This window comes from Echiichthys vipera (assembly GCF_963691815.1).
Source record: "Echiichthys vipera genome assembly, chromosome: X".
NCBI lineage: Eukaryota > Metazoa > Chordata > Actinopteri > Perciformes > Trachinidae > Echiichthys > Echiichthys vipera.
Window position 1 is genome coordinate 40778837 of NC_139825.1, and position 14736 is coordinate 40793572.

Below are 14736 nucleotides of genomic sequence, written 5' to 3' on the forward strand. Positions count from 1 at the left end.
AAAATAAAATTTGAATAATAGCCCAATTGTCTCATGATATTGTATCCAGATTGAAAGTTTTAATTTGTTAACAACTGGTGCTCTCATCTTGTTTCTGCTCCTGAGTGAAGTGACGGAGCTTAGCTCTGGAGATTCTGACCAGTACAAAATAAAAGTGTCTCCTTCTGTGAAGCTGAAGCAGGACAAGCTAACACTGAACTACTGTCAGCTATTTTATTGAGTTTCCTCTTCCTCTCCTCCTCCACAACATCACTAGTTCATTATGATCTGGAAGTGAAGGGTCATCAACTAATCAGCAGTCACAATCTGTGATGAAAACAAAACAAAACAAGTATGTAGTCTTTAAATTAGGACTGTTAAAATGATGCCCTCTACACATCAGACTACAGACTTCTCCCTTATAACTCCACATTTCGCTGTTCTTATCTGAAAGGACGGCATGGTGATGTAAATGCAGTGCTATATATGTGTATTTATTTTATATTACTGTGTCTTTATAACTGTAGTGAGCTTAGGTAGTAGTTAGTAGGCTTAAATGCACAAACTCATAAATCTTTGATTCCTGTACATGCATCAGCATAAATCACCTGTGGGATGAAGTGATGTAGCCTATATCTCTTTTATGATATCTTTTCTGTTTTTTTTTTTTGGTTCTTTGAGTACCTGAAGAAGAAAAAATATAATAGAGGTTGTATAAACCTTACAGCAATGAAGGAACTTAATAGTGAGGATCTCTGCTACTCTGATAAAAAATCTAACCTTTCTATTTAGCAGTTTTCCATGTCACATGTTATGATGCTAGTATTCGCAGTGAGCCCAAGGCACCAAACTTCTTGATACATCTTGGGATGATTTGCAGAAACTTTATTATAGGGGAGGTCCAGTCTAATCTACAATATGCTCTACCAATGATATGTATTGTGTATTGTATCTGATGTGTGGTCTGTGGAGCATAAAAACTCATAGTTGCGATAACAGAAGTAAGAAATCATTTTTACATGACAAGGAAACTTACAGCTGCTCTGTAGTATAAAATCTGCTCTGTTTGTAGAAAAGTGGAAAAGGGCAGCCCATTATAAGGATTGAAATTGATCGTGATTTATTTTATATTCCTCACAAGTATATATTCCTGATTGATATATTAAACTGCCATTACGTCAAAATCTTGGGTCAAGAATATAAATGTGTTCTTCACCTTTAAGATGAGCATGGCAATAAAATCACAATATATAGACATGTAGTTTGATTTTAATCATATAGAGTCCAACTGAGATTTAAGGCTCTCAAGTGCATGTGATCCAGCAAATATGTCATCTTCTTTATTAAAATGATTGATTTCTCAAAATTCCCTTGGGCTTGAATTGGGTTGGTTTCACACAGATTTCCCAGTGTTTTAAAAGCTAACTTTTTATATACCGGTGTGTGTGACCCCCATCTTCTGCAAAAAAAATGTTTTAGAGATAACAACAAGTAACCAGCTGTTACCAGCTAAAATACTCTAATATGTACCCTCTTACCATGTGAATCATAATTATTTTTGTGATGAAAACTGACATTGTGTGGCAGGTCAATCATTATGTGCTTGTGGCATGTAGTGCAAGTAGCCACATTAATATGTAATTTCATTAATATATAATTTACTATACTAACGATGTAATTTAGTGTAGTGATTCAGGGGATACCTTTTCAATTCCAAGAACACTATGACTTGTATGTAGCCTATATTGTAATTGTATCTCGGGTGTTAACATCCAGATAAAAACTTGGGCTCAAGCACTTAGTCGACTTAATTGATTAGTCATTTTGCAGACCATTAATTCTGGCCAAATATTTTGATAATAGATGAATCATTTTAGGTAATTTATAATTTATCTTATGGTTCCAGCAGTGGATAATCCGCTCTTTATGTTATTTGTTTATAAATCGTTTAAAAAATGGTTGATCCGACTACAATTTAAAGAAGTAACTTTGGCTCTGCCAAATTTCAATACTCCAGTTATTCTACCATCTGCTATTCACGCTACCTGATGAAAGCTACTGTAAGCTATTCTGTTGAGTTGGTAGCTGTTTTGTTGATTTTTCTCTTAGTGAAATGCTCTATTGTAAGCAGTAATGTGGTGTAACATTATCCTTATTGTTGACAATGTTGAAGGCAAAATAGGTTGCCGTCTTGGTTCAGACTAAGAGTCATTAGAGGGTAATATTTTACCCCAGTAATGTGGTTATTCCTCTTTTTGACTTGTATTGCCTTTGATATGATTTGAAAGTAAAGAACTATCTCTAGTATAGTAATCTCCTTAACTTTAAGCACAGGCTTAGCATCCTCCTTTGACATAGTCCCCCCAAGTGTGGTTGGTTACCAAGACAGCATGAAACCGTGGAGCTGGCTGAGAGATATGAATGGATCTGTTTCTTTTCAGGGGTCAAGGAGTGACGACTATCTCTCGAAATGTTACTGGTCCTCAAGGCGTCTGGACCCATGTGCTATCCTTGAGAAGGTAATAAACATCTGTCTCACAAAGACTCTATGAATAAAGTGAGAGCGTTGCTTGCTGTAGGGATAAAAGCAATACATCTCTTGTTGTTGATAGTTCCTCCTTAACCCAAAGGTTTGTCTGAAGGAAAAGGACACACTGCGTAGAGGAGACAAAGAAACACTCTACTATGAATTTACAAAGAATGCTTTGTTTGTTTTATCTTATAAGGCTCTGTCCACCCTGAGGGCACTTCCCATTTGTGTTCACCTCTCTGGCTCTTAGTGAGTTTCCAATTATTCAGACAAAGATGTGTGCTCTGTGTTCCAGCAGCAGACATTTGCATTCATAAACTGCACGGCTGATAGTACTTTATCACATGTGGGGTTCTTGAGAGGTAGCTTAATTCCTTAGATAAATGTTACATTCTCAGAATAGTTCACTAGTTAACATAGTATAAAAATCAGGTTTCAGTTCAGTGCATTAACTTTTATTACTGTTTGTGCCCTGCTTTTAAAAGCAGATTCCCATCATTGATGGCGACAAATGCAAGTTGAAATAGTGTAAATAACTGATGCTCCAGTTTTCTTTGGACCAAAACGTTAATAATGCACAAGCCTGTGACATTATACTCAACACTTGCTATAAATTATAGAGCCCAAATTGTAACAGAATTTTGCAACATGCTGAAGTTATTCCTCTATGGAGAATTAACCACAGCCTAAAACATTATTGGGTTGGTGGCACAAAGGCTGACGCTTCTCGTCTGCTAGGACAAAGGCAATTGCAGACTTTGTTGGGTGATGCTGCTTGCTGATGTTAATGCCAGTGCAGATGGTGTCAGGTACTGCCTTCAGGACCTGGTCAATGATAACGCCCATCGCGAAAAAGGGCTTTGAGCAGCAGCTGAGGATGTGCTCTAATGATCCCCTTTTCTGGCAGAGTTGGTAAGCAGGTGAGTCCACCAGGCCTCAACGGAAGAGGTTGGCAGGGCTAGGGAGGACGTCATACACTGAGTAGACCAAGAACTTGAAATGGAGTGGCTCTGCCTCCCAGAGTTCTGCCCAGCTGATCTCATGGCCGTCTGTATGCTCCCAATTCATCCAGGCCCCCTGCTTGGACATGCCCACCATTCTGCTGAAGCGAGCTTCCTCCACCTTGGCTTGTACCTCCTCCTAGATAAGCTTCCGCTTCTACTTTCCTCTGGCTTTTATTGTATCACGGCCTAGGATTGCTGCCAAACCCAGCCCGCCCAGTGGCCAATGTGCCCACCAAGGTGCTGTGCCCAGCCTTGCCTTTGCTCGTTTCACTGCACCGCATCACTTCCTTCCTGTTCTGACCTCTACACCTGCTAAGGAGACCTTGGTGTCAGTTGAGTCTCGGTAGAGCAGGACTTCTCTGGCTCCGGTGACCTTGAACTCCTCTGACAAACTGCTGAAGGGAAGCTGTAGCTTGGTGGAATGGCCAAAGAAAGCAATGCTGCTTAGACTCCGTGGCAGACCCAGCCACCTGCGCAGACTTTGTAGATCAGCAATGGCCAGAGGAGACGAGGGAGGATGCCATGCTGGTAGATCCAGGCCTTATACTTACCAGGAAGTCCAGACTTGTCCACTGCCGAGAGCCATGTGTCAAGGTCATTGCTGGTCCCCTGCCGTGCAGCGGTGTCCTTCAGATTGTCAGTGAATAGCTTGCCCAGGCTTTTCACTGGCTTTTCGGACACTGATTTTCTAAAGTCTTTGAAAAAAAGTCTGTATAAGGAGAGTACAATGCCGCCCTGTTGCATCACTGTCTGATTTACTAGGCTTAAAGCTGAAGTCGGTATCTTCTTGTTAAACCACCAACTACCTGTAAACTTTCCCAAGTTACAGTTAAACAGTACACTAAAATGAGTTTCAGAAATATTTGCCCCAAAAAATAGGCATACACTTACATAATCTTAATTAATAGTAGCTACCTAGTTTGACAGTTTGATCTGAGTTTCATGACAAGTTGTGCTGGATGATGTTTGGTAACTATATTCAAGCATGGCACTGTCAGTCATTGTCCAAACCATCTAATCCCGTCCCATGTGTTAATTGTTCATTTATGTCTTAGTAGTATTTTACATTTAAATCCTTGTCTCTTCTCTTCCTGTAAAAAAGTTTGATGACTCATCGTGCACTCAGGGGGGTTTAATAAAATGAATCTAATCAAATGAGACCTTCAGCAACTAGCAAGTCACAGCGGTCATATAAAACCATACTTCACTGTTTGTGGGTTGACTCAGTGGCCATAGGTCATACTAGCTACGTAACAGAGCAGTATGGAGAGAGATGGAGGCAGACGGAAGAGATGTATGTTTGGATAACAGGTAGTTAAAACGTTACATTTAAAGAATCTGGGGATTCTGAATGTAATCAACATTATCCATGTGCTCATCAAGATGTATATTATCCTAAGGATTAGTTTTAAACACACCTTATTCACACTGGCACGTTAGCCATGTGCTAATCCAGGTGTACGGTATCCAAATGCAAAGTAATTAATATTGAATTATCAGCTATGTCGCCGCCATGTCAGCGCACACATTTAGCTCACCTCTGACATGTGGATTTACATAAGACGTCAGAGGTCGATATGACTACGCCCACGTTCTCCACCAAAACAATTAAATTCACGATGGTTAATTTTACATGGGGTGGCGAACGTCGACACGTTAGTTCTTCCCTTGGTTAGCTAGGATATCCAGCAAACTGGACTCACCTGTTGAAAGTCTCTGTCATTTCTGCCTATTCCTTCTCCTTAGTGTGTGGGTGTGTTTGTGTGTGTGTGTGTGTGTGTGTGTGTGTGTGTGTGTGTGTGCGTGTGTGTGTGTGCGTGTGTGTGTGTGCGTGTGTGTGTGTGTGTGTGTGTTTGTGTGTGTGTGTATGTGTGTGGAGCAGACAGTCCTTCGCTGCTCTTTCTTTAGCTCCATCCACATTTTAGCAGGCCAATCAAATGTGCAGCATTGTAAAATGACAACAAAATCACAGGCCTCAATGGGCTTATTGCTTTTATAAAACATTTACTGCATATAGCCGGCAAGATTTAATTAAATAAACACATAACAAAAAAAGATTCAACAATTTATTGATTAAAAAAAAGTGAAACCATTTCTCCAACTAGCAATATACTGTAGTTCCTCAGCGATTACACAGCGTCACAGCTGCCGGTTATGGTGATAAGCATTCAGGGGAATACAGACACCCGGATCGGCTAACTGGTGGATCGATCATGTAATGGTTTAGCCCTTAGACCAACATAAATGCTCAAGCTATATGGCTGACTGTTTCCGTTTTTTAAGGAGCATTACATTGCATTACAAGCTGTCTCTTTATTCATCCCTGTCTCCTAAAAATTACATTTCCATACAACAAACTTAATTAACTGCATTGCATTGTTTAGAGAACATCACACATATATGTTTCTAGTTAAAGTCTGCATTCAATGTCTAAGTAGGGAGAAGGTATGGGTAGATGGATGGGTCAAGCACAGCAGCTGGTCTTTCAAGGAGGGGAAGCTAATTTTTCCAGCCTACATCATAAATGTGTTTATTTATTTATATGTAAATTCTACCCTTCGTTCCTTTTCAAGAAAATGATCTGTGACCTTGTCGTACCAACTAGGCTTCTTTTCCAGTGACTTGACCAGTGTCCTCTCAATGGCCAGCAGAGCTAGGCTGCTTAAATGGCCTTGGCCCAGCTGGAGTTGCCGCGCCAGGCTACTGTGAAGTGTGAGTGATTGTGATGGGGGGAGAAGAACAGAGTCGCCAAACACAATGCTAGTCGTTTTAAACAAAGAGAAAGTCGCTGGGGATCAGTTCAGAACAACGGAATGAAAAACTTGCAGAAGCCGAGCGTCCGGGCCAGCCCATTGTCCCATAGACCTCCAGAGACGCTGAGCATCCGATGGGCTGGACAAAGCCCAGCATTTATCCAATGACCATCTAGTTTTGCTGCAGTGGAACAACCCGCTCTACGCTTCCTGATTGAAGTCAGTAGAAGCTGAGCGTCCGACTGTGTAAAGCTTTGTGGGGATGAATGAGAAGGAAGTTGTGCCGGTTACCTGTGATCATGGCTGATTCTGAACAAAAGATGAAGGCTTTCTAGCGTTTATTTAGTCAAATAAATTTACAAAAGAAATGACCAAAATTCAGTGTAACAAAATTTTTTGCACCCAAACCACGATTATTTCCTGAACCTGAACATGTAGTTTTGTTTCAACATGCGGCTCTTTGCTGCGTGTCATCCCCATTCTCTCACCGCTTTCCTGTTTGTTTATCACAGCATAAAAAGACCCCCCCGCCCCCCCAGAAAATATGACAACATGTGCCTGTTGCCTGTTAGAGGATGTGTTAAAACAAACATAATCTAGGAGAAAATACATTTCCTCAAAACCTAGTTATGGGATGCAATTTAGTTGTATGGGAACATAACATTTTAGAAGAAAGGGTTGCTTTATTTATTATAAGTTCATCATTGTGCACCTTACACTGCTATTGAAGGGAGTCATATGATTTGATGGATCATGATTCATCCACGATCCAGTGCTACAGTTCCACCATGCATCTCTGGCTACAACATTTTTCAAAAGTCAATAAACACACCCTTTGGGCCCCTTGCAGTCCACCATGAACTGTGCTTGTTATCAAGATCAACTGATTAACAAAAATAAAACCTATAAGGGCAAATTCCCTTTGGCTACTGGTCTATTAATTCCAGGGTTGATATCCAAGGTGTTCCAGTACAGAAGGTGGACCTAGGCTGGCAAAAGCTCATCGGATTAGTCAAACTCACCTGAAAATAAAACTGTTCACATTTTTCACCCTTCAAATGTGACTGCACAGCATATGTGATGGGTAACCTCCAAGAATAAATTCATCATTTAAAATGGCTAGTTTGTTGTGAAACAATGGCATCTGTTGTGATCTTGGTGTGTTGCTGTTGCTCAGAACAAATAATGTTTTATACCAGATGAGCTGAACTAAAGATTAAACGTTAGTTGGCCTTAAGCAAACTTCAGTTTGCAGGCTACTGCCCAACCAGTAAAAAGACTCCTTTGTGAGCTGGTGGTGGTGACGTCAAATGGGCTTGATACAGACATAAATTCATAGTTAAACTGGAACAACACAGCAGTGGGAGGATGAGTCTTAGTCTCCTCCTCCATTTCTTAACTTGCATAACTAATGAGCGTTAAACCCTGGATATATTAAGCATGCTAGTGACTGCTCTCAGATTTGCACATGCTTGCTTGCTGTCCACAGCGTTATGCTAACAAGATAAAGGGATTATTTACTGTATGTTGATTTTTATCGATTAGTACTCAAATAACATGTTGGAAATGCTTGAATACAGCCACTATCAGGTGAGATGTGTTCATTTTTTTGTCTTTAATATTATAAAAATGTACAGATGGACTAAAATAGAGTCGGATGATGTAATTATTTTCTTGTGTTTGAAATAGTATTTAATTTGACAACATGAACTGTTATAGATGGTGTCATTATCCCTCTTTCCACTGTTATCAGAACTGACTAAACAAACACAAATAATAAATTATATTGCTGCATGAGTTGCTGAGATACTGTACAGTACAACATAAATGTAAACTGGTCATAGATCATGTGACACCACTGCACTGCTCCATAGTGTCCTCCTGTCTGTAGAGAGTTCTTGTCTTAAGTAAAAAAAGGTCAACTGGTTGCAAAATGTGTACAAAATGACTCATTGTGGTTACTTTGTAAGATAAACTTATGATTTGGATTCAAAATAGAAGCAACATGAAACTATACGTTCACTGTCATCATCAGGTTCAAAGCATTTTTTAAACAAGAATACAAAAACGCAATTTTTTCGTTTCCTTTAAATACCCTTACCTATTTTGAAAAGTTAATAGTGATGTTTCTTTTATGAATTAGTCATTGTTTGTTATCCTAAATCATTGTTTTCCAATCTGCAATATCTATAATACTAGACTTGATAAAAGAATGAATCCAAAATCCAAGTTTCTAATGTTTTCTCTTGCTTACGTAGGTGCAGTCCCACCTGGAAAATCCCACCAAGTACCACATCCAGCAGGCTCAGAGGCAGCAGGTGAGGCAGTATCTGTCCACCACCCTGGGTGGAAAAGCTGGCAGCCAGTGCCCCAGCCAGCCCCCTGAGCACGGCATGCCACCTGGGCCAGGCAGCAGCGCCCCTAACAGTCCCATGGCCCTGCTCACCCTCAGCTCCAACTGTGAGAAAGAGGTACTCCTGCTCGTTACGAAACACTGTAATTTCATCATATTAAGATCCCCTTCTGAACTGTGATTATTGAATCAAAGGGGGTTTTGTGTCAAACAGATGGATGACGTCATTGATGATATAATTAGCTTGGAGTCAAGTTACAATGAAGATGTTCTTGGACTTATGGACCCAGGACTCCAAATGAACAACCAGGTAAATCTTGTACTGTATATTATAATTTATATGACTGTAAAGACATCAATTTAAATGATCTATTAGTTTATGGAGAAATACTACTGTTGAATACCATTTAAATATAAGACATTATAATGCAATGTCTATATTATCTGTAGCTCCCTGTGTCTGGAAACCTTCTTGATGTGTACGGCAACCAAGGGCTTCCACTCCCAGGCCTTGGTATCAGCAACTCCTGTCCGCCCAACATTAAGAGGGAATACACAGGTAAACTACTGGGAAACTTCTATCACACACATTATCATTGTCATTTGGCTTGAATATGGGTGGGTGCATTAAGTGCTATTAATTCAGACTGTGAAAATCATTTAACTGTCAATTTAGTACACTTTTCTTGTATTAATAACTGACTGTTAGCAAGGAAACCTCACTTAATCAGGTAGTCAAATCATTAACACTGAGAACAGTTTGTAAGTTATATTTGTCTAAGATCTGAAACAGTACTCTGCTGTGAATTATTTTGTTCATGACTAAATCCTAATCAAAAGAGAAGTCAACACATTTCCAATAAAATGTATAAAGCATGACTATAGGCCAATGTCAATATTGTGTGCAATTTGGAAATGCACAATATGCTATTAAGTCAATTGTTTGCCAAATAATTACTCCAGCTCCTGGCATGAAGCAAGTACTGGACAAGCCTGAATCCTGTGGCCTGTATGAAAACTATCAAAGGCCAGATGGCTTTCCAGTAGGTAAGCGAAGCAAAATGAAGAAAGTGAAAAATATGATGTTTTGTAAAAAACGGTTTTCAATCTGATTTTCAGAATCTGTAAAGAAAGTGTTTTGTGCTTGTCTAAATCACACACAATACATATCAACTATATTAAACAGCTGATTTACAAGATTATTTCACATGTAACTATTTCTTATTGGCTGTGATTATCCGACATAATGGCAAGTTAACACATTTCAAATGTTCCAGCAGACAATGTAACATATTTACTGGCAGTATGTAATTTAATTCTTTTTATAGTGCCGTATTAAATAAAATGATGATGTTTTCCAAAAGCACTAACATTTCTCTTTGCGTCACAGAGGCTGAAGTCCGTGCTCTTGCTAAAGAGAGACAGAAGAAAGACAACCACAACTTAAGTGAGTCAGTCAAAACAGAATAATCACATTTTTTTAAAATTTTCATAAAGATCGTGTATATATATATATATCTTATTTTTTTCCATATATTTTTGTCAATGTTATATTAAATGTATTGTTATTATTACATGTATTATTATTATTATTATTAATATTATTTAAAACATATTTTTCTTTTTCTTTAACCAGAATTATTGAATAAATAAACAGGTTAATTCTGTTTTTTGATTAATGAAAAAAAGTTTATTTATTTATAAAATTGAAATTTATGTTCATTAATTCTATCACCTGTAATTATACTTTAAAAGACTGGTTGACAAAGTTGCTGTACTCACTGTCTATTCTATTTAACAAATTCTAGTTGAACGAAGACGGAGATTCAATATCAATGATCGCATCAAAGAACTGGGAACCTTAATACCCAAGTCAAATGATCCGTGAGTATGTTTTAAGTATGTATTCGTGCTCATGGATGCATGTGCTATCTATCTGTCTATTCATTAACCTTTTAACATCCTCCTCTACATACGGCAAAATGTCTTTAAAGTTTAAAGACGTACATGCTAAGAGGGGCTATAGAGAATGCTGGGATATTTTGGTCAGCTGGTCAGCTGACTCTGACTGTAGACCTTTGTCTCCTGTATACCCCAGAGACATGCGTTGGAATAAGGGCACCATTCTAAAAGCCTCAGTTGACTATATTCGGAGGCTACAGCGGGAGCAGCAGAAAGCCAAGGAGCTTGATTGCAGACAGAGGAAGATGGAGCATGCCAATCGCCATCTGATGCTTCGTATACAGGTAGGTCATTCTCTTTTGATAGAACAAATGTTACAGTAAACTGAGCCCAGGGGTTCCCCCATTACTTCACTAATAGAAACAGTAAATTATTAATGTATTTTATTCCTCTATTCATCTACTAGGGGCTGATATTAGCAGTGGTAGTTAATTATATATAATCTCAAATTAATATTATATGGCTAGTACATTGCTCGAACATCTCAACAATTATTGGATAAATTGGTGTGAAATTTGGGACACGCGTCCCATGGGATGAATTATAAAAATTGTGATGATCCACTGACTTATCCTGTAGCATCACCATTGGAGTCAACATTGCAGTGTATTGCATTTTTTGGTCACTGTTAGTGCTAATTAGCAAATTTTAGCATGTTTGCATTTAGCTCAAAGGGACTCACAGGGCAGAAAAAACAAAACAAAAATCTTTCCAAGAGTAGCATTAAGTTTATTTCATCACATTTTATTTCTTTAAACATCTAGGAGTTGGAGATGCAGGCCCGTGCTCATGGTCTTACCGTGGTATCATCCTCATCTGTCTGCACGTCGGACTTGATGGGCCGAGCCATTAAGCAGGAGCCCATCCTGGGCGAGTGCCCAGCAGAGCTTTACCAGCATAGCTCGGCTCCTGACATGTCCCCGCCAACCACACTGGACCTCAACAATGGCACCATCACCTTTGATCACATTCCTGCAGACGCCGGGGAACTGGGAGCCCATGGAAATTCCAGGACCTGTAAACTGAAGGAACTGGTAAGGGATACCCTGTCGCCAATGTCCCCAAATGATCCCTTGCTGTCTGCAATGTCCCCAGATGGCTCCAACAATGGTAGCAGCATCCACAGTTCCAGCTCTAGTATGGAGGACAAGGAGCATGGTTGTTAGCATACTGACATTTTCAATCTGTAGCATCCCATCAATAGAGACACTCACCCTAAAGTGACTTAAAGGTATTCAGAGTGGATGAACTCTATTATAAACTATATTTTTTACCTTGATCCCATATTTTTCTCTTATTTTTTGCCAATTTCTTGCTGAACTCTAATGTTCAGATACTGTATATTAAGGTGACTGAGGCGTTTAAGTTCCTCGATTGTACACAATAAGTTTACATTGTTCTGAACTTGATGCTGCATACTGAACTGATGAGAAATATATACAAGATGACAAAATCACGACAATCTGCTGTCATAGACTGGTAAACAGATCTTTTTTTTAAACTAGGGCTTCCATATTTGTCCTAAATGTAGAATGTATTGAACTGTTCATGGCAATAGAGATGACATACTTATGTGAAAGTGTATTGGCAGCAAGGTGCAAAAGGTTTAAAGGTTTTTTAAAAATCAATTAACCTTTTGTAGACAGAATATTAGATTACTGATTCAGTTAATCTAACTTCTGATAGCAGTAGTCAAGTATTAAAGGTTCAAGTATCGCATATTATAACATATAAGTAATTGTACTGTAAACCTATTTAAATATATATTCTCTCTCTCTCTCTCTCTCTCTCTCTCTCTCTCTCTCTCTCTCTGTATATATATATATATATATATATATATATATATATATTGTATATTGTTTATATTTACCCCATGCTTCTTATGTATTGTGAAGAAATACCAATCATTGACCACACAAGTATTCTTATTGTTTTGTATGTATTATTATTAGCATCATCATCATTTATCTGTTTGTTTCTTCCCTTTCTTTAAATGAGAGCTTGTTTTGTTTTTTTGAGATTTATAGCAGCACTTTACATTTTTTTTTCCTGAGGAACTGAAGGAAAGGGCCACAAACACATTACTTATCATTTCCTATTCTAACATATTTTATGTACACATTTTGATAGCTAAAGGCAAATAAGACACAATCAGCCTATGACAATATTGAGTAATATTTGGTAAAATGACCTTATACTGATAATATACAACTGTATTTTTTAAAATTGGGGTCAGGTTACAAAGTAAGAAAACAGAGAAGAAATATAGCTTTGTTTTGGTCAACAGATGAGAAAAACACTAAAAGTATTATAACTGGCTTGCATATAAAACCCAAAGAAGTCCTCACATGATACATCATAATGCTTTCTTTATAATGAATGTAAAATAACATTGATTAATAAATAAATGTGATGTATATACAGTCAAGGGCTCACAGCAGGTTTTTGCCAAAATGTGTCCATTGCTTTGAAGGCACTGATCAACTATTGATTAAGAGCTGAGGTTATGTATACAGATCATTTATTGTTGATTTTTTTCTTCATGTTTTACCGATTTCATACAGTATGTCACATATTAATGTTCGTAATCTCTTGCCATTATTTTGAATAAAAAAAATAAAAACTCAAGATGTGTTTGTGGCGGACTGGCGATCTGTTTGTGGTGTGATGCAGTAAATGCTTGGCCAGGATGGATGCAGAAACAGTGAAAATGTTGAGTCCCGATTTGTGTTTATGGGAACAGGGACGAACACAAAACCAAAATGATGTCAAAACAATAATAACCCGGGGGGAAGGAGTCGAGGTCTAGTCATTTTTTAAAAGGCAAGTTAGGTTTTTATTAACCTAACCTACGTAATATAATGAAGTATATTAAATAACAAAAAAAAACAACACAGCTTCACACAGCTGTAGAAAATCACACGGCTTCTGCCACTGAAGCCGCTTCTCAAGGAATGACGAAGTCGAGAGAGTCAGAAAGAGCGAGAGCAGATCCCCTCCTCCTTTTCAGATTGGCTGGAATCGATGTCAGGTGGGGAAAGACAGGATCTACAGCTGGGGAGAACAAAGAAAAACAACAACCCAAAAACAAACAACCCTCACAGTTGTAACACCCCCTCCCATATAAGAAAACTAAAAAGTTTGCCAATGCTACACCACTAAACACATCTTACTCACACGATAAAATCACACCGTACTCACACATACACATCTCGGTCACGAGACAAGGCATCAGCAACCACATTATCCTTCCCCTTCCTGTGCTGGATCAGCAGGTTGTAGCCCTGGACCAGCAGAGCCCAGCGCATCACCCTGTGGATATGATTGTACATTCGGGCCAAGAAAACAAGAGGGCTATGGTCAGTGTACACAATAACCGGAGACACGGTGGAAACGAGGTACACATAAAAATGCTGGAGAGCCAGAAGCATTGCCAGGGTCTCCTTTTCCTGGTCAGAGGCAGAGTCCTTCTGTTTCTCCTTCTTGTGCGTCTTTTTACTTTTGAATCAGAGCTTTCAGACTTACTCTTGTGTTTGAGTGCTTTGTCTGAATTGTCTGTATCCTTTGTGGATGTGTTGTTAAGTTTGAATAGACACTTTTTAGCACTTGTGCTTCCCTGTTCCTCATCTGTGCTATGTCCTGCTGCAACTTTCTCCAGCGGTATACTTCATCTGAGTCAGCCTACCGGCTTATTTTCTGAATTCTTATTCTTCTCCCCATCCTCTTTTTTTGGTGCCACTGGATTTCCTGGAGGATTTGACTTTCCTCTTAGTATCTCTCCCAGACTCTGACTCAGAAGACTCTTTCCTGCCATTTTTCTCAGCCTGCTTCCTCAAGGGAGTGGTGTTCAATCTACTAGAGCGACACCTGATCATTGTCCACATCCTGTTCATTTTGCTGCTCCTTTGCTATATCAGCTTCCTCCTCTGCTATGTCAGCCTCCACCGCTGGCTGACCATCAGTGACTACCGGTTTAATCAGCCTCACACTCATGGATGGTTTTAGTGGATTGGAAGCAATTACCCGATTTCTCTTCAAACTCAAGCAATCTGCAACAATGTGGCCCGCTGTGAGATTTTCTGTCTTCTGTCTTCGGCCGTCCAGACATGTTTCGTGGTGGACTGCTAGATTTCGGAGGATAATCATGATGACAGG

At 39.0% G+C, this 14736-nt stretch overlaps 1 protein-coding gene across 1 annotated transcript; it reads left to right on the top strand.

Annotated features, from left to right (window-relative positions):
* Positions 1–7819: 7819 nt before the first annotated feature.
* On the top strand, positions 7820–11747 carry mitfa (melanocyte inducing transcription factor a; the record flags this gene model as incomplete). The annotated part of the gene is made up of 9 exons (XM_083938398.1): positions 7820–7856; positions 8525–8737; positions 8834–8929; positions 9070–9178; positions 9583–9666; positions 10010–10066; positions 10428–10503; positions 10718–10865; positions 11346–11747. Exons 1-9 carry the CDS (start codon positions 7824–7826, stop codon positions 11745–11747), a joined length of 1218 nt encoding a protein of 405 aa, XP_083794524.1. The 5' UTR covers positions 7820–7823.
* Between the last annotated feature and the right edge of the window lie 2989 nt (positions 11748–14736).